We start from the raw sequence: 25,604 nt of genomic DNA, 5'->3' as shown, positions 1-25,604 counted from the left end.
ATACAGGCAATTGATTTTGACAAGACTGCTGAGAGACAATCCAGTAAAGGAAAGAACAGCCCTTCAATGTAAGGAATTGGAAAACTGGGTATCCACATATAAGAGAATGAAATTGGATTCTTACCTTGTACCATATACAAAAATTCACTCAATATGGATCAAAGACCTAAATCTAAGACCTAAAACTATAAAACCTTTAGAAGAAAACGTGCAGAAATCTCCATAACATTGGATTTGGCAATGATTTCTTGGATATGTCATTAGAAGCTTAGGGAAGAAAATATTAGAAAAAATAGCTTAAATTTGATTTTACCAACACGAAAAACTTTCATGCATCCAAGGACATTATAAATAGAGTAAAAAGGCAACACATGGAATAGGAGGAAGTTATTTGTGAATCACACATCCGCTAAGAGGTTAATATCTAAAATAAGTAAAGAACTCCTACAACTCACACTCACACAAAAATCTAAACAAAATGATCAAAGGACTTCAATACATATTTTTTCAAAAGAAAATACAAAAATGGCCAATAAGTACATGAATTGATGCTAAAGAACATTGCTACTCATTCAGGAAATACAAACGAAAACAATGAGATACCACTTTGCATCCACTGGTATGGTTATTTTAAAAATGACAGAATACAACAAGTGTTGCTGAAGCTACAGAGATACTGGGAGGGTAAAATGATGCAGTCACTATGGAAAACAAATAATTAAAGTTAGAATTACCATATGATTCAGCAACTCCGCTTCTGGATATATACATCAAAGAATTGAAAGCAGGGACTTTAAGATCTATTTGTACACCCACATTCACAGCAGCATTAGTCACAGTAGCCAAGAAAGCAACTCAATGTCCATTGATGGATAAAGGCATAAGCCAAATGTTGTGTGAACATACAACAGAATATTGTTCAGCATTAAAAAGGAGAGAAATTCTGACACATGCTGACAACGATCAACCTTGACGATCTCATGCTGAGTAAAATAAACCAGTCACAAAAAGCCCAATACTGTATGAATCCAATCAAATGAGGTACCTAGAATAGTCCAATTCATAGAGACAGAAAGTTAACAGGTGGTTGCTAGACAATAGGGGCAGGGATAATCAGTTGTTAGTGTTTGTTTAATGGGTATGGAGTTTCAGCTTGGGAACGCGAAAAGAGTTCTATAAATGAAGGTTGTACTACAATGTGAATATACTTAACAGAATTCTGAGAGACCTTTCCTCTCCCTGTACTCTGCCATGTGAGGACACAGCAGGACAGACATGCGCAAACCAGGAAGCAGGTCCTCACCAGATACCAAATCTGCCAGCACCCAGGATCTTGGATTTCCCAGGTTCCAGAACTGTGAGAAGAAATGTTTGTTCAAGCCACCCAGTCTAGGGTTTTTTTGTTTTTTTTTTTTAATTATAGCAGCCCAAACGGATCAAGAAATTAACTCATAAAATAATCCATTTTTAGAGGATTAGAATCCTTTTTTTTTTTTTTTTCATAGTCTACAGTGTGGACTACTTTGAATTTCTTTATGATTGTCGGCCATTACATGATGGAGGGAAGTCTATGTCTCCTTTCCTTGAAGGAATCTGGCTGATTCCCTGGCTGCAGATTGGCTGGGGAGGGTTGCCTCTCCACAGAAAGAGGTTTTACCAACTATAAAATCTCAGAAAGGCTCTTCTGGATTTCTCTTTCTTCAATATTCTGGAAGGTGAAAATTTTCTTTGGAATATTTGCTGAAAAATATTTTATCAATTCTTGCCTCTAACAATCTCCTAAGACTTAAATTCAAAAAAGTTTAGGAATGGTTTCCAACCTAATCTACCCTTTTGTCTATGATATATTTTCTCTTTTGTTTTATTGAATTCATTTTCTCAGTCATTTCTTTTGACAGCAATGTAAAGGAGGTTAAAAGTATGTTCTGTTTTATGGGCAGAAGACACGAACCATCATTTTTCTGAAGAAGACATCCAGATGGCCAAAAATGAAAAGATGAAAAGATGCTCAATGCCACTAACTACCAGGGAAATGCAAATCAAAACCACAGTGAGGTATCATCTCACACCTGTCAGAATGACTAAAATCAAAAACACAAGAAACAACAATTGTTGGTGAGGATGTGAAGAAAAAGAATCCCTTGTGAGGGTGGAAATGCAAACTATGGCAGCCACTATGAAAGACAGTATGGAAATTCCTCAAAAATTTAAAAAGAGAATGACCATATGATCCAGTAATTCCACTCCTGGGTATTTACCCAAAGAATATGAAAACACTAATTTGAAAAGATATATGCACCCCTATGTTTATTGCAGTATTATTTACAACTTGTCCATCCAAAGATGAATAGATAAAGAAGATGTGGTATATACATCCAATGGAATATCACTCAGCCATAGAACAGATGAAGTCTTGCCATTTCCAGCACCATGGATGGATTGTGGAGGGTATAATGCTGAGTGAAATAAATCAGCCAGAGACAAATACCATATGATTTCACTCATATGTGACATTTAAGAAACAAAGCAAATGAACAACAACAAAAAAAGAGAGAGACAAAGAAAAAACCAGACTCTAAAACAGAGAGAACAAACCAACAGTTACTGGAGGGGATGGCTGAAATAGGCAAGGGGAATTAAAAATCACACTTATCAAGGTGAGCACTGGGTGACATGCAGAATTGTTAAATCACTCTATTGTACGCTGGAAACTGATAGAACATTGTGTGTTCATTTTAACAGAATTAAAAATTCCATGGTGTGTAAAAGCAGCTGTGGAATAATAATATTGTTTTGAAATAAAATTCACAAATTCTATATGACAAAAAAGAGAAGTGCCTTTGATTTCAGCATCATATTTGATTACTAATAGTAACACCCTAAACACAGATCACCATGTTGACGCCACAATATCCTAAAATTGGAGATTTGTTCCCACTGACACACGTCCTGTTTCCAATTCAAGTCTTTTTAAATTAGTAGCTCTCTTCACAAAACAACTTAATACAGCAGTTTTAATTTTCTTTTGCAAGCAAGAAAGCAAGGACTACAGCTTTCACAGGGTTCACCCAGGTGAAAGTACCAAAGATGGGGCTTATCTTAAGGTTATTTTTAAAAATTCAACATTAGGTATTTTATTTAAAAATTCAAACACAGGGATGTCTGGGGGGCTCAGTGGGTTAAGTACCTGCCTTCAGCTCAGTTCATAATCCCAGGGTCCTGGAATCAAGACCCACATTGGGCTCTCGGCTCAGCAGGGAGCTTTCTTCTCCCCTTGCCTGTCGCTCTCCCCACTTGTGTTCTATCTCTCTGTCAAATAAGTAAACAAAATATATATTTTTTAAATTCAAACACAGGATACTATAGACTTCTAATTTCCCGGTCTTACCTTCCTAAGGGAATTTATGAAGCAGTTTACGTTAGAAAATAAATCTCCTCCTTCAAAAACTGAGTTGTAAGACAAAGACCACATATGATTCAGAGAGACAAATATATTACCTCTTTTAACCTCTATTTAATAGTTCATGTCTCCATTTTTTTCCTTAGGGGAAGTGATTCTGTTAGACAAATTCTTGTATACTGTATAGCTCAGAAAAGAGAGTCAATGGTCGTCTCTCGTATTTTCTTAAGAAATGGATTACTTTGGAAGATGTATTTACATGCCGAAGAGTCTGGCTAGAAGCAAAAAAAAAAAAAAAAAAAAATACAAGGGGCAGAAAAATACAAATGTTTCTGGTGGTCAATTTTTTTAAATCACAGAGCACAACATTTATCAAAATTGGGTTTATCAGTCATTTTCTCAGTAGAAAATCTCTAAGCATAGAGTTTGACTGATTTATAGAGAAAGAGAATAAAAATCTTTCAAAATTGTTGATAAGAATGATTCATACTTCTTGCTTTTGTGAAGTAATTGTGCATATTAAATCATGTGCATATTAATTCATGTTAATTTTGCTGCCTGAAATTGTTTTCAAATTCTTTCATTTTTTCTATAGAAGAAGAGCATTTTAAATAATGTGAGTTGCACTCTTTGATTTGAAGTACAATATTTGTTGAAAGCAAATATGTATATTAAGGTTATTTTGTATGTCTTTCAAATAAAATGTCTCCTTTTATCGATGCATATTTTTTTAAAGGATATCACACCTAGGTATTGTCAAACTTCAAAGAAGAGGTAGCTTACTAGTTTTTGGGAGGGAGAAAAGGTTTTTTTACTGGAACCAACTTGAAGACTTTACCAGAACAAACTTGGTGATGATCGACTGAATTGCATTGGACGTATCTAGCTTTCTCTGAGAAAGCACGAGTTCATCAAAATCAATAAATTGAAAATAAACAATAACAGAGAAATGCAAATAGGATCAATATCCTAAAAGCAGAGAATTCTATTTTAGTTTAATTCTGTAGACATGCGGTTAGGAAAAACTGAGAAGCCTCACTAGAAATTCAGCTGTTTTGTCAATTTATGTTATTTTCGCCCAATTCACTATCCAGAAGCTATTAAATTCACTGAATTAAAATAAACATCGAGAAGCCAATGCATGTTCATCATCTGACTGCTGATAATCCTTTTTATACACAGATCTTACTTTTGCGTGTGTGGATTTATTTTCAAAGCAGAGGATCTTAAGTTCGGAATCCAAATACTCTTACCCTGCCTTTCGCTCAAGAAACATTATTTGGACATTGGAAAATGGTCCAGGCAAAAGTCTGGCTGCGCTACTACTTCAAGGAGACCCTTCTTAGAGGGAACAGATACGTGAGATACTCTGACTGCCCCTCAACCTTGTAGTTTCCTCTCCCTATTACGTAAATGAAATCGAGATGGAAGGAACATCTGTAATCATCTGGAAGAGGAAGAGATATTTTAAAAGAGCATCCCTTCGAATGAACAAACCAACAAAAAAGCAGAGAGGGGGGAGAAAGAGATCCAGAAGAACTCCGTAGTCAGGGAGACTGGTTGAGGAGGGGCTGGAAAGAAGGTCTGTTCTCAACTAGATGGCCTTGACGTCCGTGGAGGGGCAGCTGAATTTTGTTTCATTTTGTTTGGGCATGAACTGGTGAACTCAGCGCTCTTCCTTCTCTACGACCTACCTCTCAGAGTTATAGCTTCTGCACTATCAGCATGGGTGCTATTCATGTACTGGGGTCCTGGGCAGCTGTCCAGTTCCACCAATTCTAGGGACATCTCTAATTCTATCTGTGGTGACAGCCCCTTGAGGTTTCTATGGGCTCGTTGTTATGGAAACAGTTTTGCAGGATCTAAAACCTTAGGAAAAATGCCTAAAGGTCTGAAACTTGTTTCTGATCCAAAGTAAACTTTCCCTTGCCATAACCTCTTCTGTTCCTTAAAATGAGTTAATTTATTCTTTAAGTAATAAATCACATTTATTAAAAATAAAGTCTCTCCTACCCAAACTTATGAAAAATAATACTTCCAGGGCCTGTCCCTTCTAGTTTAGAAAGTTTGTAAACTTAGGGAAGGTGAATATGAGAAATCCTCTGGACTCCTTTAGTTCTGAGAATTTTCTTAGAAGGAACTCGCAGTTAGTAAGCAGAATGAGACTGTCCTATGTAGCGGTCTCTGGTCCCAAACACATCTAAACCAGGGTTAGTAGTTAGGGAGCAGTAGTAGGGATATGTTCATTTTCTCTGGCTGCTGTTAACAAATTACCATTTTTCGAGTGGCTTAAAACAATATAATCTGTTATCTAATAGTTCGAGAGGTCAGAAATCCAGCAAGGGTCCCACGAGGCTAAAATCAACGCTTCAGCAGAGCTGGGTTTCTTTTGGAGGTTCCTGGGGAGAATCTGTTTCCTTGCCTTTTCCATCTTCTAGAGGTGGCTGCGATTCTTTGACTCTTGACCCCTTTCCTCCACCACGTCAGTCAAAGAACCAAATCTTTCTGACCCTTCTTCCGCCATCACATCTCTTTCTGACTATAGCTGGGGAAGGTTTCCCATTTTTAAGGGCTCATGGGATTAGAACGTGGCCACTCACATAATCCAGGCTAATCTCCCCATCTCACAGTCCTAAACCTTAATCACATCCTCAAAGTCTCTTTTGATATGTAAGATAACATAGTCACTGGTCCCCAAGAAGAGGACAGGGATATCTTGGCGAGGGGAGCATTCTCTACAGAACACGTCTCATGAAATCTTCGTAGCAAATGTGGGAGTACAGAAAAGATACGAAGCCAATAGATCCAGTTATTAAATACAATTTGGAGGAAGTAGATAGACAAGATAAATGGATTCTAATCTATTAATTCCAGGCATTTTGTTTTGTTTTGTTTTTTAAAGATTTTTATTTATTTATTTAACAGACAGAGATCACAAGTAGGCAGAGAAGTGGGCAGAAAGAGAAGAGGAAGCAGGCTCCCTGCTGAGCAGAGAGCCCGATGCGGGCCTCGATCCCAGGACCCTGGGATCAGACCTGAGCCGAAGGCAGAGGCTTTAACCCACTGAGCCACCCAGGCGCCCAATTCCAGGCATTGTTAACTGTATCAGACATTTCTATTACATGACACTTCAAACACTCTATCAAGACCTCACCCCTGGGGCGTCTGAGCGGCTCAGTGGATTAAAGCCTCTGCCTTCGGCACAGGTCATGATCTCAGGGTCCTGGAATCAAGCCCCACATCAGGCTCTCTGCTGCAGAGAGCCTGCTTCCTCCTCTCTCTCTGCCTGCCTCTCTGCCTACTTATGGTCTCCATCTATGTCAAATAAATAAATAAAATCTTACAAAAAAAAAAAAAAAAAAAGACCTCAACCCTTATTTTCCATAGGCAGGGGAAGACAAAGCAATGGTCAGGATATTCTGTGCAAATAGTAAGCAGAAAAGCAGATGTGCCTCTACTCTATTCCATTTGTCGATGACATACAAAGGAAGCTTCAAGACAAAGAGTTTTCTCAGGGGTAAAGAGGGATCCTTCTGCATGATAGAAGTATCAATTCAATCAAGAGGACAGGACAGCCCTAAATATGCATGCCTCTACTGACAGAGCTTACATTGCATGAAGCAAAATTAACAAAACCAAGAAAGAAACAAGTAAACCCACAAACATAGGTGTATATTTCAGCATCACTCCTTCATAATTTATAGATCACGTGGAGAAAAAGATCAGTATGGAATGTGAAAATACAACTAAAACCATCGAGCAGCCTGACTTAATGGAGATTCACAGAACTTTACACCCAAGAAATGCAGCATTCACAGACTTTCCAAACACACAGGAGGGCATTTGCCAAGATGGACCACACCCTGCACCATAGAACAGCCTTAAAATATTTGGAAGGACTAAAATAATACAGAGTATATTCTCTGACAATGAAGAAATTAAAATAACTAAGAGCTACCTAGAAAAGTTACAAACATTGAGCGATTAGGCACCCTCCTTCCACAAGAAAAAAGTTACATGAGACATTTAAAGACATTTCAGAGGGATCCCTGTTGAACACACAACAGATTAAAATTCATGGGATCCAGCAAAGTAGTGCTGGGAGGGAAGTTTATAGCTTTCAGTGATTGGATTAGAAAAGAAGGAAAGATTTAAAATCAATGATATGTCATTCCACTTCACAAAGGAAGAAAAGAAGCAGAAAATTAATGCAAAGTGAAGAGAGAAGGGAATCATAGAGATGGTAGAAATGAGAGAAAATCATGAAACAATGGTACACCATCTTTGCCAGCTCTTCCTTTGGTAGAATTTGTGCTTCCTGTTCCTGCAAAGTTAAACACTGTCCAATCACGGTCTATTGTTTTTGAAAATACACCAGGGAACATTTCCATTGAACTTGAACCTTTAAGTACATTTGTGCGCCTCCTGTCAACTGGCCAGGACAAAGCAGACCCCTCAGGGAAGACCTGGTTTCCCTTTTAGGGGAGAAATCTGGGTCTGCCAAAATGTGGCCTGAAGGTGAGGAGAATCAAAGTTGGGTGCTACAGGACAGAGATGGTGGAATATCAAATATTGCCTCAAGACCACCGGGTTTGGAGCGTGTTCCACTAACTATTATGCATTGAGTCTTTTCCTGAGTTTTTGGTTGGCTCCTGTCCTTGAAGGAGCTCCTCGTATTCTCCACCTGCGACAACCAACCACTGCTGCAGAGACCATTTCCAAAGGCGTGTTGATGAGCTTTGCACAGAAGTTTGCTTCAGCCCACACTGTGTTCCTCCTTCTCTGGCCTTGGGCTTCTCTGGGGGACTGTGGTGGGAAGTCCCTTGGCGCTCCAGCATGTGTAACCTGAAAGGGGTGTGTGTGTGTGTGTTGGGGGGGGTATGTTTGTGGCGCTAACTCTGAACAACAGGGATGGGAACCTTCCACCAGAAGGTCCTGTGTGGTGGATCCCCCATCGAGGAGATCGACTTAACAAAGACAAACCGTTTTCTTGATTTTTCATCATTTTCTGCCCCCTTCCACCTGCCCTCCATTCTTGCCCCTGGGATCACCCCCAGGGCGAACTGCCTTCACATACGCCTTTGTCTTGGCCTCTGCTTGGGACAAATCCATCATAGCACACTGATCTTTATAAGAGAATGAATTTCCTCTGGCCACCCAGGCCTCCTTCATTCTTAACTTTCTTTAGAAACCAATCAATGCCTCTGAGAGTTAGTGTGCTTGGAGAAGGCAAAACCACTTTGGAGAATTCAGGCTGGCAGATTTCCCTAGTGAAGCCTTTCTGCTTTGCTGACTTCATTACTAATGGCCTCATTTTTTGCTCCTAGTATTTTTTTTCTTCTTCTTCTGGGAGTTTGAAATAACATGCCCAATTACTTTGAAACAAACAAGCAAGGCAAAAATGTAGCTAATCTTTTCACATTAGCCCTGCTCAGAAGGTGCCTGGTAAATTTCCAGCATTTAGTAAATAACCAGTGCTTGAAAGTATCCCCTGCCCCCTCCTTACCCTTTTGTTACTGTTATTTATTTTCTTTGCTGTTTTACAGAGTCTTGAAGACTTGTTTTCTTCCCTTTCAATGACAAAAGACTATTTTCTCTGGCAGAGCCCCAGAGCACAGCAACAGTTAAAGTTGTTGCTATGTGAAAGACTCCCATTTATTTAGAAGTTGCTCCAAAGGCCGTGAGAGCAAGCGACCTGGATTATAGGAAGTAGCCCCAGGAAACTCAAGAGTATTTTCTTTCCTGTCTTTTTGCCAGGATGCCAGTTTTTCCTTAACCAATAGTAATTTACAGCAAGGTCAAGATTCATTCTAGTTGGAATCTCATAGGATGTCTGCCACATTTCGTACAAGCAATTGCTTTCGCTTACAAAGCCAGGGGGAGAAACACTGAGGGGAAAATGACGTATTTAGCTTAGGGTTCTCCCTGGCAAATGGTTCTTGATAATGTCCTCAGGTCCATTTTGGGAGCTCAGACTCTCTAATAAAGAAAAAGCATTAACTAGATAAATAGACATCCATCATCATCAAAGAGAGATCCAGACTTAAAAAACAAAAAAACAAAAACAGAATACACTTTAAAAGAATACAGCAACTGCCCAGCCCCTCCCACCCGCCACCCCCTGCCAACTGAGTCATAAAGAGAAAGGAATTTGAAAGCAGAAAACTGAACATCAGGAGACTTCGGAGTGAATCGGAGGACTGACATACAGACATTTTAAACAGAAGGTAGCTCACAATTCAGTGATGAGTGACACTATTCTTTTGAAGCCACTACGAGAGGTTAGCAATCCAGATTGTTCAAACTGGAAGCCTCACAGAATTTTGTGAAACCGACCTTGGTTTGAGGATTCAGGTTCAGAAGAGCTGTATTGAACTTGCCCCCCCCCCAAGTATTGTCTTTACTATCAAGATTAGGAAATTCCCTGAGTATCATAAATAATATCTAAGAATATTTCTAAACATGGAAGTGCCTTTTGGTATTCACCTCAGCTCTCTGAATCTCATGAGAATTAAGAGAACCAACAGAAAGCCCAAAGTATGTAGACCAGGGTTTAAAATAGTTGTGTTAATTTCAAGAGTCCCCTCATCGAATTCTACCTCCAGAATTCACTGTTACCTGGTTGTTTCAGTAAAGGTTCCTGCCTTTCCGATTTTTTTCCTCATGAAACATTTCTCTTCACTTCTGGGGCAATAGCAAGGTTCTCCCATATCACACGTCATCATTTCCTGTTACACATATGACCCTCAAAATTGCTTATTTTACTTTTCTGCTCTAAGATACATGTAATCACATATCTTACTTCCATTTGGACTGGCTTTCTACTGCTCTTCACTGTCCAATATTTCTTTCAATCATTTATATTATTTTATTTGCGTGATTCCAATGTATGAGAAAGGATAGTTATTCAGACTTTCTACCTCAACACATCCAAGTCAAACCAAGTCTAATAGAAGGTGACCTTAAAAGACTGGTTTATTTTTCAGATTCCAGAATTTAAGAGGAAAAAAAAAAGTAAAATTCCCAGCTTATATTCCTTCATCAGATTAGAGAGGAAGACAGGAGATAACCGAGTTCCCAGCCATGTCAGGAAGGATATCTTTAGGAAATAAATGTTGTAATGTGAGAGGCCCCTTGCTATCATCTTTCTGTTTTCACCAGCATGATAGCCCTTTGGCTAGTAAAACTGAAATAAAGATGAAATCATTATTTTAAAAAATACAGTTGGTTAATGAATTCAAACAGCTGATTAATGACAAGTTCAGTTGAACTATTGCCCAGTGCATAAACAAAATAGGTGGCTATTTTGCAGAACTTTCCATTTTTTCAGCAAGAACGATAGGTATCCTATAGAAACGCAAAACCAGAGCAGAATGAACTGATGATCACCTTTTTTGGCAACTTGACAGGTTTCACTCATTCCACTTAAATTCGCTTAAAGGATGTCAATATTTTCTGTATCTCAAATTATGTTTCTTCTGCCTACAACTTTACTTTCTCGGATTACACAGAATATTTCCTTAGTCTTTTATGTTATTAAATATAGTCTTTTCTCATCAGTCCTTCCATTTTATAGCTTTGTCTCTGTTTTACATTTTCAGAGTTTAGAAACACAACACAGAAAAGCCACAGAGCTTACCATTTCCACCAAGGATAAATACAAGAACATGCCCGCAGTAACTGTTAAGATCCAGTTTTGAACACACGGATCAGCTGATACTGAGAGACCAACGTAGAGTCCTACGAAGGCGGTGAGAGCACTTAGAAAATTCACAAGGATGGCAATCTTAATAGGAAGGCCAGAGCTTAAGAGCACGGCAAAGTCTCCTGAAATTTAAGGGAAAATGAAAACATAATCATTATGTAATTGATGACCCCTTTCCTGGAGTAATGTGCTATTAGGTTGCTTCAAACTTCAGCAACGGGGACCAATTTTGCAAGGGAAGTTGACCGACTGGTCGCTAAAACATTTCTCGTATCTCTCTAGGATTCTCCATGTACCATTAGGAAGTTACAGCTCAACAGCTGTCTTCCTTTTCCGAGTCCTGAAGCTAACATCTGCCAGGAGGACCGACATATTCTTTAGTTCCTGGCACCCTGTGACCCAGATAAATGCAGAATAAAGCACTTGCTGTTGCAGAGTTTTTAAATCTTTTTGCCTGGAAACTTGCCAGACAAAATCTCCTTACGTTGGCTTTTATTATTTACTTCTGCAAGAGCTCCTGGGCACAGAGAACTACTTAATAGATTTTAAAATCATTGCCCAAACTGACCTTATTCTCTCCACACCTTTCCTCCTAAGAAGAATGATCAGAGAGGTATAACCGGTATAACCGGTCCTACGACAGGTCTTAAAACACATTCGCTGGCCTGTCACAGACTGTCACACTCCTCTGTGGTTCTATTATAATAGCTAAAGGCAAGGCCACAGTATGTAGCACCCAGACCAGGTACATTTTAATGGATTCAGGAAGATCCTTGGATGAACTGCTCTAAGAAGGATGGGTGATGAGTTGTTGACAGGATTTTAGGCAGTAGACACTGAACACCGGGGTTAGGGTGGCCCAAAGGGGAAGTGTAGACCTGGCAGTGGGGGGCCATGAGAGTGCCCAGAGCCCCCTCTTTAGGACGTGTGTGTGCTTGGAGCCAGCCCCCTGCTCTTTCTGGGTCTCTTTCGGGAAATGTCTATTTTGCCTTCTCTTGTTTCCTGGGAGGCAGAATTTGAATTACAAGGGCTATTAAGATTATCCAGAAAAAGAGCCTTACGCGCATCTGCTAGCAGACGCCTGTCATTTCAATTTTATGCTTGGTCTTAGACATTTTATATAAATCAAGTTGATGAAACCATGGTTTGGCTTTAATTTAAATGTTATTTTATCTCATTGGCCTGTTTGCTGACACGATGGGGAAAGTTCCCCGCTTAATGTTTTTCCCACATATAAGAAGCAGATTTTAAAGACTTTGCCGAAGTTCTTTAAAATGAGGTTTCTCTAAATGACTTTCTCAGATTTGGAACTCTCCAGAATCCAAAACAAGTGACTTCTGGCCCTGGGGAAACATCATAAAGAGTGAATTTTATCCCAAGGTACAGAAGCTTCCCCCGACCAGTTGTTTTCTTCTTGCCATTTAAATAGATTATGAATGGAAAGTGTTCAATTGTGTGTTGGAAAAAGACGCCTACAGACCATAGCTAGAAATACCCTCTAGCTTTCTCAACAAGTGGGAGACAGCCATGCTACCGTCTGACTTACCCATTTCGTGTGGAATTTCGTGACACAAGATAGCAAGTGTGGTGGTCGCCCCTGACTCAGATGAAGATGAGAAGGCCGCTCCTATCACCAGGCCATCCGCGAAATTATGCAGGCTGTCCCCAACCAGTATCATTATTGCTAACAGGCTAATGGTTTTGCCTAAAGAACCAAATAAAGTGAGAAGCGTGAACAGGGCCCTAGACACGTCACGGAACCCTTCACACACCACCAGCTCCCCCATTTTCTCTCAACATTCTTAACATCGCGTCAAATTAAGCAACCCTGCGTTGGTTCAGCTTTTCAAATGAGCCAGGACTAGAGATGCAGATATGGTAATTGACACATTCGGCTGCACGATCATTGTTTTCCTACTGGATCTGACTCGTAACGAGATAAATTATGCATGGCATTCACAATTCCGTCACTTTGTTCAGCTATCCCAAAAGAAAAAATTAAAATAATGTTGTTATAACCTTCCAAAATACCACCAGTGACCTCTGCACTGGCATTTTTTGTGAAGCACTTTAAAATAATTTAAGACCCTCCCCGTAGGATGTCGTTAAAATTGAGGCTGTTTTCCAATACTCTCTCCTCTGGGTCAGACTGTCCTTGGTGTTAGATGGCTGAGTTACACTTCTGCCCATTTTTTGCTCATTGAGTTTGGCACTCATGGCCTTCCCCAGGTATCTTGTTCACACCCCAGGTGTGACCAGCATAAAACCACGGACAACTCTGCTGGCCCCCAAATCAGCTTTGGAACAATTAGTCAGTGTCCTTTTCTTTCCAAAAAATAACCTTCAGGACTAGAGCTGCCAGACATCGAACAAAATAAAGAGAAGCTCTTTTTTATGGGATTCTATTACATAATATACATTATCTGATTAGTCCAGAGTTACAGAAGTAATTACTATCATATTTTCAATCATAATTGGGGCCAGAGTTTTAACAGACAGAATTTCTGCTTTTGAAAACTTAAAACTGTATCTTGGCATAACCTCCTCATGGAATTGGACAACTAATACATTCAAAAAGTACTCCTAGGATTACACTTATTTTCACAGTAAACCACCTAGCGATGCCATTTGATAAGAATAGCTATTCAAATCCATTTCTATTGTGTAAAACTTTATTAATTACTGTTTAATTACTGTTTAATTAATGCACTGTTTGACCAGTGTAGGTAGTTGCTGTTGTTGCTGTTAGAAGTGAATCCAGGGGCACCTGGGTGGCTCAGTGGGTTAAGCCTCTGCCTTCATCTCAGGTCATGATCCCAGGGTCCTGGGATCAAGCCCCGCATTGGGCTTTCTGCTCAGCGGGGGGTCCTGCTCCCCACCCCCTCTCTCTGCCTGTGTCTCTGCCTACTTGTGATCTCTCCCTAATAAATAAATAAAATATTTAAAAAAAAAAAGAACTGAACCCAGTATTCTAATAATTATACACTCAGTAAAACTAGAAAGAGGATACCTCCTGGTTTCCATTATGTGGTCAAAGACTATGGGGACACTGGGCTATAATATGGTTTTCCACTTTGTCTGGACAATACAGTGCAACTCATTTCACATCCCACACCATAAACTAAGTACCCTCAGTTGAGTAAATGGCAGATAGAGCCCAGGCTATCAGCCAGGAGACAGATGTAGTAACCACTCTACAAAACATGTCCTAGGCATTTCGCTTCTGAAATTCATGTTTATTTAGACCTATCCCTGTAGGATAACTTACATCCTTCTTGTGGTTTACTAATACATTTTATTCTTTATCAAAAATGAGAAAATTTCAGGTAATGGTCACATAAACACAGAATAAATATCAAATGATCAAATTCAGGGAGTTCTTATTGGCATGGCCCAGAAACTCTCGGAATCTAATAATCCTACCGGGTCACTTTGCCATTCCTGCCAATTTTCAGAAATAAAGCTCTTCTTTGTGGAAATAAAACAATTTAAAATAATAGGCTTGGCAACATTGCAGCATGCAAATACATTGTGATTTCCATGTACTTTAGGGTAGTTTTGATACAAGTAGCATATCTTTAAATGGAAAATTTTTACTCAGTTTATACTCTGCTAAGAAACAGTATGGCTATTTTTGTTTTCTATTATTTTATTACCTCTAATTACGGGTTTCTAAATGTCAGATCACGGACATATAACAAGCCCCAGGCAAATACATATTTGTAATAGAAACCCCATAAGCGCACTGTATATCGTGTTTAAGGTAATTTACACATGATTCAGTGGAAGATAAGACCAGCATCCTTTGGTAATCTAATGTACTTACTACAGAATTATCAATAATATTTTATCTTTGTGTATGTACCTGGCAGTCATATTCATGTCCACATTTCTAACTTATCTGAGGTTTCACATGGTGAAACGGGGGCTGGACCTGGTATCATGTTACTTTTCGTTTATTTAAATCAGACTGTGGGTAGGATGTTCACATCCTGTCTTTTGAAACACAAGCTGAGTTCCACCAATGAGGTAATGTGAAACAAGTAATCAAATATTTGAAGCTAATTCAATAGGTCCCTGGCAAAAGGGCAGTTGAGTAATCAAATTTGGATTTGTTCACTGTGCGTTCTGTATGCCAAGCTTGATATCTGAGGTGGAAAGATAGGAGGCTTCCAAAATCCTTGAATAGGACCATCGCTAGTCCCTGATCTAGTATCTGCCAAAGCACTTCTACTGTGATGGGATATATCCTTCTCCCCTCTTCCCTTCTTTCAAAACGGTTGTGAAGAGATGCCCACTGCAGACCAACTAGGTGCCAGGCATTCTAGACTCTCTTCCGGAACTAAAGATTTAGAAGGAAAAATACTACTAGCCATGTCCTGAAAGCAGAATTAGACAGACTACATAATCACATATTTTGAATCAAATAAATAAATTACCAAGGTTAATAAATGTAACACATTTAAAATAGTGACCGTTACAATCGTGTTTGATCCTTTAGCATCTATATCCCCAACCATATTGCAAATTAGGGATAAAGACCATTGTTTTTCTCTCCAGTGCATGCATTGGTGCCCCCAACACAGCACAACTTCAAACATTTCTTGAATGAATGAAAGAATGTAAGAAGACACAGATGCATGAATGAATGAATGAATGAATGACCATCATGAAATTGTTGGTCTATTAGCATTTGTAAGTTTCAGTACTGGAGCCTACTAGCTATGAAACCCTGGGCAGTAACTTACCCTCTCAAACAGCTTGCTTCTACACTTATTTTACTGGGATAATAATTGTTCTTACTTTAGTCAGTCATAGGAGTATTAAATAAGATAATCCATGATGTGTGGAGCACTGTGCCTGGCATATAATGTTAGCTATTTCTATTACGAGGTAACTAATCTGTTCTAGTAGAATGGAAATAACTAATCATGACAATTTAACATTAAAACACTGAGAAGCTTGTGTCACAAAAGGGTCCTATCCGTAAGAACCACTAGGCAGATTTGGAAACAACAGATGAAAACTGAAAGAGACCAAAAGAATTCAGAAAATTACAGAAACATAAGCCAAAAGGAATAAAGTGGTCTACAAAATTGGTACGTTAAATTCAGAAATAGGGAAAAGCACAGAAAGAAAAAAGGTTGGTTGAAATTTGTATGAACAAGTGAGCTGTAGAATAAGATCCAAATGATGAGTTATCTCTGATTTGACCTCCACCGTTTCAGGGTCAACATCACACATGAGACAGACGTTTGTACCAAATTTCAGTAGACTGTGACAGAAGTCTCCAGGCTTCATAGAGAAAGAAGTAAAAGGCTCAATTATCATGTAAACACGAATTTTTTTAAAATTGATATTTAGTTGACACATATTACATTAGTTTCAGACGCAGAACATAGTGATTCTGCAAATCTATACTATACGCTGTGCTCAGGATTTTAAAGGAGACTTGATAACTACATATGGATTTACAGCATTTGTCATTCCCAGAGGATCAGTTTTAAACAGTTTAGGAAAACATCATTTTTAAAGAATGGAGTACAGCTGATGTCAATGCTCAGTGCGTGTGAAAGACTGATAAGATTAAGTATTAAACATTTTCTCATAAAAACTGTAATAGTGAAATGCAAACCCAGGAAGAAATCTACATGATTTCCTCACATTATTTTCAAACAGACATAACCCCGTTCTGTGGTACTTTCTATATTTAAAGTTTAACTTGAAAACTGGTACTCACATTTTCTGTTGGAGGCCGTCAGACTGCCTACAGGAATTTCAGCTGCCTGTGAATCTTCTGGGCCTTTCTATTTTAAATTTAAAAAAATAATAATAACTGATGAAAGATTAGCACTGCTCATCACTTTGGTGTAAAACTGAAACACCTGGAGAGTTATGATGATTTTTAAACATTTGAATATTCTGGGATGTATCAGAACTTTGAAATTTCATAGGCAAGCGTAGATGGTAAAGACAAAGGGCTAGAAGCAAACTTTTTGTCCTGTGTACCCTTAGACGAAAATAGCTTTCTTACCTACATCAGACCCTTCCACACAGAGCGAGAGGCTACCGAGACAGCCTGTAATTCAGGCTCTTAAATTATGTAAGCCTTTATGAAATCCAAAAGCTGTAGAGAAAAGAAAATGATTCTTGATTCTTGACCTAGTTTGACACTTCTGTATGGTGGACTGTGGGTCTAGGATTCCTCTTCTGATCTTAAAGCACATTTGTGTATTGTGGATAGGGAACAAAGCTATGCAATGCCTCCCGTTATTCCTGAAAACATAATACTCTGTTCCAGGGGTTTTGCCCAAGAGTAGAGGAATCTCGCTGATGAAGAAAGTACAACAGACTTACAAAAGAAAGAGATTTTACTCTTTTAAAAAATTCTTTCATAGGACAGAAAACTAAGATTTTGAAACTGACTTCTGTGTTAAGATGACCTGACTTCATTTCAGAGATTGACTCATGGATCAATTTCGGCCAAGTCATTTCCCTTCCCAGGGCCTTGAATTTCTCATTCTATGATGTGAAAGAATATTTTTCGTAATATTTTTCATAGTATTTTTCTTAAGCTCATGTTACACCCCTTTTGCATTTACGAAAAACCTACGCTAGGACCTGTTTTCACGAACTGACAGAAATCAGAAGGGGATTTTTTGCTTTTACAGAGAAAAGTCAAAAGCACCAATGGCCTTCCGCATCCGTTTCGTGGCAAGGCTCAAGCGGCAGCACGCACCCCAGCCTTGAGCGGCGCCACCAAGCGCTTTTCCTGGGAACTGCACTCAGTCTCTCAGCATCAAGCTACCAGACCTTTGACCTGTATCTGTGAGCGAGTTAAGTGATTTAACTCGATTTATTGTGCACACCTGTTAGCAAAATGAGTCCTAAGGTGTCAAAAGGTCCCAAGAGAGGTTATTATTTTTTGTGTCTGGAAATGCTCACACATTCTTCCATGTAAATTAATGATAATTGCTTCTTTATACCATTTTGACTTACAAAAGTTTTCATAGGAATGTTCTTTTTTTTTTTTTTTTGGATAGTGAGGGAAACCTGCATCTGCCTATTGACCACGTCCTTTCAAAGGCACCTGGCTGGTTTAATTAGAAGAGTGTGCGATTCTCCATCTTGGGGTCGTGAATTCATGCCCCATGTTGAGTGTAGAGATTACTTAAATAAACTTCCAAAAAAACTTTGAGACAAATTTAATGTAAGGCATAAGCATCCTTTTGAAAAATGTGAAACAGAGAACATAAACTTGTATGTCACATATTAAAACAGTAGCAGCTACTCAAAAGATGCAGTAATGGGCTATTTTTGGATAAGTGGCTGAGAAGTAAGGTAGGACCCAAAGGACATAGGGTAACAGTGAACAAGAAAACAATATGATTTTTTTTACATTGTATCGAAAGCCAGATTAAAATTAAAAAGTTCTATAGTTCTACTAAAAGACCGGAGTTCAAATATTTATTCTAGAATTTTTTTTCCCCAAAAAAAGCCATATACTGTGTAAAGGAATTTAGAGGCAAGCATCCAGGACTCCTTGATTGGTGAGAATTATGAGCTCCTCTCCTTCCTGAAAAACTGGGAAATTGAACCGAACAATCCTAAAAGCTCATACTATTTTTATTCACTTAAGGGCGATCCTGCAGCTAAAATAACAAAAGGAATATCTTCTTAGTGAGCTAGCTTATTTAAAGAGTTTAAAACTCACTAAGTTAGCATCAGAGATTTGCTCAAATGCATCTTGGAATTCTGAAACCCTTCACTGAAACAGAAGGAATAAAGTCAGCCTGAAAGTGATTTTAAAACTAATGTCAGCCTGAAATTACCTTCTCCCAAGCCACCTGTGACATATCTACACAATAAACATAATAAGGCTTTTAAAAATTGCTTGTTTAAGGGGATGGTTTTGTTCTTCTTTGAGTTAGCTCTAGATTCGTAATCTCCCGGCAGACTCTCCTTTGCTGTAGCAATGTCTCAGGTTCAGCACCCTTATCTCTAGATTAGGAATCTATCCTTGAACTATAAACACTTCCCCCAAGGCCATGGTCAGAGGAGGCAAGTTTTCTACTATTTGTTACTTTCATATTTTTTCCTGTCCCTTTTCTTGTTACTTTAAGAATGAGAGTGGGAACATTGTTTTAAACCCAATTGGAGGTTGTATTTTGAAGTTTCTCCTGGAATATTTATCCTGGAAAACTCAATGTAACAGAAACCACTTACTATAAAACATCTTAGGAGACAGAATTCGTTCTTCACTGCAATATAAAATGATCACCCCACTCTTAGATGCTCTAATTCCTTGTTCAACATTTATTTGGCCCCATCTAGTCATGGATAAGGATGACTCAGGATGGAAAACCTTAAGGTCAACTTGTTTATGAAAACTTGTCAACAAAATGATTGTGATACATATTATGTCCATCTGATCGTATGTGTTTCAGAGTGGTGTATATAGCAAGGATTTGAATTTGTGGAAAGGCTTTTTCCTCTTTAAAACAGCTTTTAGGTGCTTAGCAAAGTTTTCCAAGCTACATATCATGGTTAAGAAAGGCAAATCAGGAGTGAATTTGATTATCTATCCTACTGATTTTTGGCTGTTCATCAAAGAATAAAGGAAAGAAGGTAACTCAGATCAGTAACCTACCAACTGGATAGTTGAAGCAGATTTGCCTCTGCCTGACTGGTCACTTAATTCAGAGTTGAGTGAAAGATGGTGGGAATGTCCCACATGCCCATTAACCAACGACACACCCTGCTGGATGAGGATGGTTTAAAATTAGTGCTGAAGCCAGAAGAACACAGGTGCAGCCTCTGTCAGTTTCATGGTTCTATTTAATACTGCGCTTATTGGCCAAAGTGGTAGGTGGCGCGCGCACGGAACAGGCACCTGGGTGGCTCCATGGGTTAAAGCCTCTGCCTTGGACTCAGGTCATGATTTCAGGGTCCTGGGATCAAGCCCCACATCGGGCTCTCTGCTCTGCAGGGAGCCTGCTTCCTCCACTCTCTGCCTGCCTCTCTGCCTACTTGTGATCTCTGTCTGTCAAATAAATAAATAAAATCTTCAAAAAAAAAAAAAAAGCACTAAGAGAATTTCATCCTGAAAAATACTTGCTAAAATGTCTCATCTTGGAGAAGCACAGGACTGCTCTGAAACATCATTCATATTCCAAATGCCTTAAGAATGAAACTTTAAATGTCTAGTTATGGTATTAAAATTGAGTGGTGGTAATTTTTATATTGTCTTTTGAATTTACCCCAAAATCATATTTACTACAAAATTAAATTTTGCTTTCTTCCTGATGGGGATACCAAATGATGATAACTGAAACTATATTACACCGTAACTATGAAATTAATATCTTCAGAAATGTATTCATCCACTAAAGCACTGTATCTTCTGAAACATTTGCATTCATCTTTATTTTACTCAATATAGTGAACCTTGAAATTCTGTTCTTTTTTTTAAAAAAAGATTTTATTTATTTATTTGACAGACAAAGATCACAAGTAGGCAGAGGGGTGGCAGGGTCGGGGGGGAGCAGGCTCCCCACCGAGCAGAGAGCCCGATGTGGGACTCCATCCCAGGACCCTGGGATCATGACCTGAGCCGAAGGCAGAGGCTTTAACTCACTGAGCCACCCAGGTGCCTTGAAATTCTGTTCTTAAAACTCATTTTAAGTTCCCTGGCAGGTCTAAGGACAATCTGAATAAGTTCTAGACATTTTTGGATGGCCAGAGTTTATTGCACTCATTTCTATCCTGGTTAAATTTCTAATCATTACACACAGGTTAATATGTTGACTTTGTCATTTAATTTTCCCAAGCTGACAATGCTAATCTGTTGTGGACAAAGAGGATCTATTATTGTCTTTTGTGCGTATTGAGATGAGAATCCCTTCTGTGGAGGTTAAGTTGTTGAACATACAAGGGTCGGGACTGTGATCAAAGCTAGTATTCCTAATTTCTGAATTATTATAGCATCTTCGCTTGGGCTCCAGGACAAAGAAAACCCCTGCTTCATTAAAAAAAAAAAATACCATTTCAACAGTATTTTATTTACTGTGATAATTTCAAATAAAAAAGCTGAAAGAACCGTAATGTGATCGCTCAGAAACTCACTCGCAAGATCCTTCACATCAGACTGTAAGCGTGTTACCATCCATCATCCCATCCCTCTGTTCACCCATAAAACCATCTTATTTTTTTTATTTTTATTTTTTTTAAAGATTTTATTTATTTGTTTGACAGAGAGAAATTACAAGTACACTGAGAGGCAGGCAGAGAGAGAGGAGGAAGCAGGCTCCCTGCTGAGCAGAGAGCCCGATGCGGGACTCGATCCCAGGACCCTGAGATCATGACCTGAGCTGAAGGCAGTGGCTTAACCCACTGAGCCACCCAGGCGCCCCAAAACCATCTTATTTTTTGATGCACAGAATCTGAATCTCAGATAAATGTAGGGATAATAATAAACAAGTGTTTGATATTTTAAAAGACTGAAGAGACGTTATAAATTATGTGAACAAGGAGAAGGCCAGAAAATAAGTGGAAAACCACATGGGACAATAGAGGCCCAGGACCTTGTAAAGAGAATTTGCTTTATTTTAGTCTCCTAGAGCTGTTTGCACACATTTACCTTTTTAACCATCACACCAGTTAATCTATTGGCTGATGGGATAATGTGTAAGAGCAAAACGAATCCATTAAAAAACCATACTGTATTTTGTGTTTCATCACAGATGCAGAAACTGATCAAATACAGACACAATGGATGCAATTATTCAGCTGAAAAAAAAAAAAAGGATGATCTGCCACAAATCCCATTTCTGAGCTCCTTGTTGTTATAATTTTAAATGCTTTTAAAGGATAGAAAATGATGGGTAATTTTGTGAATTTTCTAAGTTTTTGTCTGCATGTTTATTTGTTTTGGGTTAGGAAAGACATCCAAATGCTGATTAGCAGCTAGGCCTTTGGGTCCCTTCATTCCCAGACATGAAATAGTCTCCTGTTTCTGAACTAGCTACAAAGGTCAAATAGCGGGTTTTAACAAGTACCTTAACAGGCCAGCAGTGGATGTTTATTTATTTATTTTTTTTTAAAAAGATTTTATTTATTTATTTGACAGAGAGAAATCACAAGTAGACGGAGAGGCAGGCAGAGAGAGAGGAAGGGAAGCAGGCTCCCTGCTGAGCAGAGAGCCCGATGCGGGACTCGATCCCATGACCCTGAGATCATGACCTGAGCCGAAGGCAGCGGCTTAACCCACTGAGCCACCCAGGTGCCCCCAGCAGTGGATGTTTAAAAATACTAATAATCATACTTACAGGAAAGCTGCCAGTCAGAATAATCTGTGTATTGTGGAAATTAGAGCCCCGACCCTTACCTAGAAAACCTTATGAAGATGTCAATTACATTTCAATAAGGACTTTTGAAATAAACGATGAGTATTATGAAGCTCTAAAGCAAAAGATAAATAAAATTTAAAATATACCTCGGTATTTGGTGATATCAGAAGAATGAAACATTTCTCTATCAAGAAAAATCCATAAATGCCTCCAATTAATCCTAACAGTTTCCAAAGATGCCCTTTGCTTTCATGGAAATGTCCAAGCTCTGAGCCTTCCTGCTTATGTAAACCAAGAACCTTTATTAAAAAAAGGGGGTGGGGGGGAGACACAAAGAAATAACTTTTGATGACTTAAATATTACTTAATAGGTCCAGTATTAAATATATTCACCTTTCCTTCTGGGGAACCCCATGAAACTGCTGGAATCATTCAAAGCCCAGTCTGTTCTTGGCTGTATGCGTACATCCACTATCTGATTTACTCAGGGTCAAACAACATGTGTACAAGAGAAAAGAAGGGAGAACCAAAATTTCATATATTCTCAGTCTCCTCTCCCAGAGTTCAATCCATATCTATTTGCCCAGCAAGTCTTTATAACAGATCAATGTATTTTATATCCCAAAGAAAGAGAAAGATATATTTCATCCAAGGTTTATTCCCCCATGCCCACTGCAATTAAAGAAAATTTAAGAAATATTCAGATAAATGAGAAATCTGCCTGAGTGGCTTCTTCCACGAAGTGTACCCTATATACCCAGCAATACTGTCAGCTTTCTGGGAAACAAAAGGATACAAGAAACACATTGGGAATTTTCTTCTAGTTGACTCATCCCATTGGTTGACCTCATGATTTCTTGTGAGTTGGTAAATCAGTATGTATCATATTCCCTCCCAAGGAGAAGGCAGTTTGGGAAACAGCTCAGTGTTTTCTACATTTGGGATGTTACTGACCACCAAAGTCAGAAAAGGAAAAAGAAATTCCATGCACACATACTGTACATATATGTGTTCATACATACTTGTGCATGTGTAGGTGTGTACGCACATATGCATATGAGTACATGTGTAAGCGTGCATATGTATCCGAGTATATACACTGAGTTTATGAACATAACTAGAAACCAGTATATGTTATTCAACCTTTCCCTCTGGTAAAGATATTAAAGGATACTCATTTCATATTGATGATGATGTTATTTCCTAAAATAATGGACATGGCAAGGTTACAGAACAAAACAGAAGAAAACCCCACAAGCTGAGAATAAAATATAGACCTTTAAGTTGAATGCATTTTGCTAGCTGAGAAGAGGAAATCATAACAGTAGTGTGTTTTTCTTGTTTCTGTGCGGCCACTGATTTTTCTAGCTTCCCAAACACTTGTACTGCATCTTCTCCTTCCGTTCCTCAGTAACCTTTATCCATGGGTCTTCTCTCAAATAAAACAGTTGCCTTCCAATCTTCAGGGGACCTAGCTGATCTTTTAAGCTCTTCTCTGGAACATGTCTCTGCAGTACGAGCTGACACACTGCCCCCCAATCTGCCTAAGTCCACGTCTGCTGTCAGGAGCCCCATGCCCCCTTTGGGGGAGGGACAGGAAGCTTTTGCTGTTTTTGCAGAATCCTGGGCAGTAAGTAGCTCTGCAACGACTAAAGGGACCTAGGAAAAGGCCTCAGCCAGTGCCTCCAGCCAATAAGCCCTGAAATATTTCCAGAAAATTAGATTACAAGGGAAATTAAAACAAATAATGGTTTGTTTCATTTTCCAAGGCTCACTTTGTGATTTTTCAGAACATCTAATCATTTTTGAGCCTCTGAGCAATAAGAGTGACCCTGTAGGAAATTGCCAGAGGCCTGTGGAAATTTTTAACATCTCCGGCTTTGCAAGAGGGGGGCTCATTTGCCCATCATTATCCATCCCAAGAGATTTCAGAGGGAAGAAATAACCTCATCATGAGCCCCTTCTGCCTTAACTCTTGCATCTCGGGTCTTTGCCCTGTCATTTATGAACAAATAAAGAGCCTCAGAAGAATTCAGCAAAGAGCCAGCTTCCTGGTACTTATATTTTGCTTAAGGAAAATATAAATATTATTAGGCAAAAAAAAAAAAAATTCATTGTGATGGTTCAAATGAAGACAGCTTATTGATGGTGCAACAAATGCAGGCAGCAAGGGGAGGAACAAGGGATAATGAAATGTCCCGAAGCAAGCAACCCCGGGAATCCATTCCCACTCCTAGAGCAGAAAGAGCGAAGGTTGGAACTCATGTTTCTGCAGCTCAGGGGGAGGTGGGGTTGGGGGGAAGCGAGGCGTCCCACGGGAGCTGGAGTATGGTAGGTAATCTGCTGCTTCTAGAGCAAGTGCAGAGCCAGGAGGCATGGGGAAGAAGTACCCCTGCCACTCTCTCCTCCTGCCCTGGCTTTTCTGCTGCGCCTCCCATTGGCTGAATCCAAACAACAGTTCACCCTGCAAGGAAGCAGAGGAGGCACAATCTTCTGGGGCAGGAAAAGAGCAGCAGAGAAGGCAGAAAAGGATCTGATGTGTCAGGGACAACTGGAGAAAAGTCAGCACAAACCTCTTACAGCCCATTCATTTTTATTTAACAGATAATTAGTCGATACTTCCTGAATGTCTCTTAAGACGATTCTGCCTCCGATGACTTTTTTTGGTTTATTTCAAAAATAAGAGTAACGAGTGGCGGGTCTAAGGATTGGTTCTCTCTTCTCCCCTATAAGTGCTTTGGGGTAATGATACTTACTCCCGAGGAAGACACTGGCCAAGTCCCTGTGAAATTTTGCATCGACACCGCCAGTGACTCAATGGAAATGGAAATTAGCAACGCTCCATGGAAAATGGAAAAGAGTTACCTGAGGGATGAGATGGAGCAGAGCGTCCCCAGAAAGTGTCCCGACGGCCAGACCCACAAACAGCTGTAAAATCAGCCTGTAGTTCTCCTCACAGCTGTGGAACAGAATCAGCGTCGTCCCGAGCATGGAACCCAGCGTGAGCAAGGCCACGGCCGCTGTGCTGTAGCCATATTCTAAGCCAAACGGAAAGTGCAAAAGGGTCAGTGTTCATCACTCATAGTGATGCCCCAACCCGCAAAATTCCAGAAAAACCCATCTTACAATACAGCAGGTAGAGATATGGAAT

At 39.3% G+C, this 25,604-nt stretch overlaps 1 protein-coding gene across 3 annotated transcripts in view; it reads right to left on the bottom strand.

Moving 5' to 3' along the window:
- The window catches only part of SLC39A12 (solute carrier family 39 member 12), an 81,958-nt gene that overhangs the window by 14,943 nt on the left and 41,411 nt on the right, over positions 1-25,604 (bottom strand). The window contains exons 7-12 of one of the 3 annotated variants that reach the window (XM_082738258.1): positions 25,319-25,491; positions 22,600-22,752; positions 19,756-19,866; positions 16,846-16,912; positions 12,652-12,810; positions 11,040-11,227 (exon numbers count right to left, since the gene is read on the bottom strand). In XM_082738258.1, the coding sequence (XP_082594384.1) occupies positions 11,040-11,227; positions 12,652-12,810; positions 16,846-16,912; positions 19,756-19,866; positions 22,600-22,752; positions 25,319-25,491 (851 nt within the window). The remainder of the gene's footprint in view (positions 1-11,039; positions 11,228-12,651; positions 12,811-16,845; positions 16,913-19,755; positions 19,867-22,599; positions 22,753-25,318; positions 25,492-25,604) is intronic. The other 2 variants (XM_082738256.1, XM_082738257.1) reach the window with 2 other exon arrangements.

The sequence above is a fragment of the Mustela nivalis genome, assembly GCF_964662115.1.
Source record: "Mustela nivalis genome assembly, chromosome: 7".
NCBI classification, from domain to species: Eukaryota; Metazoa; Chordata; class Mammalia; order Carnivora; family Mustelidae; genus Mustela; species Mustela nivalis.
This window is presented reverse-complemented; position numbering and strand designations above follow the sequence as displayed.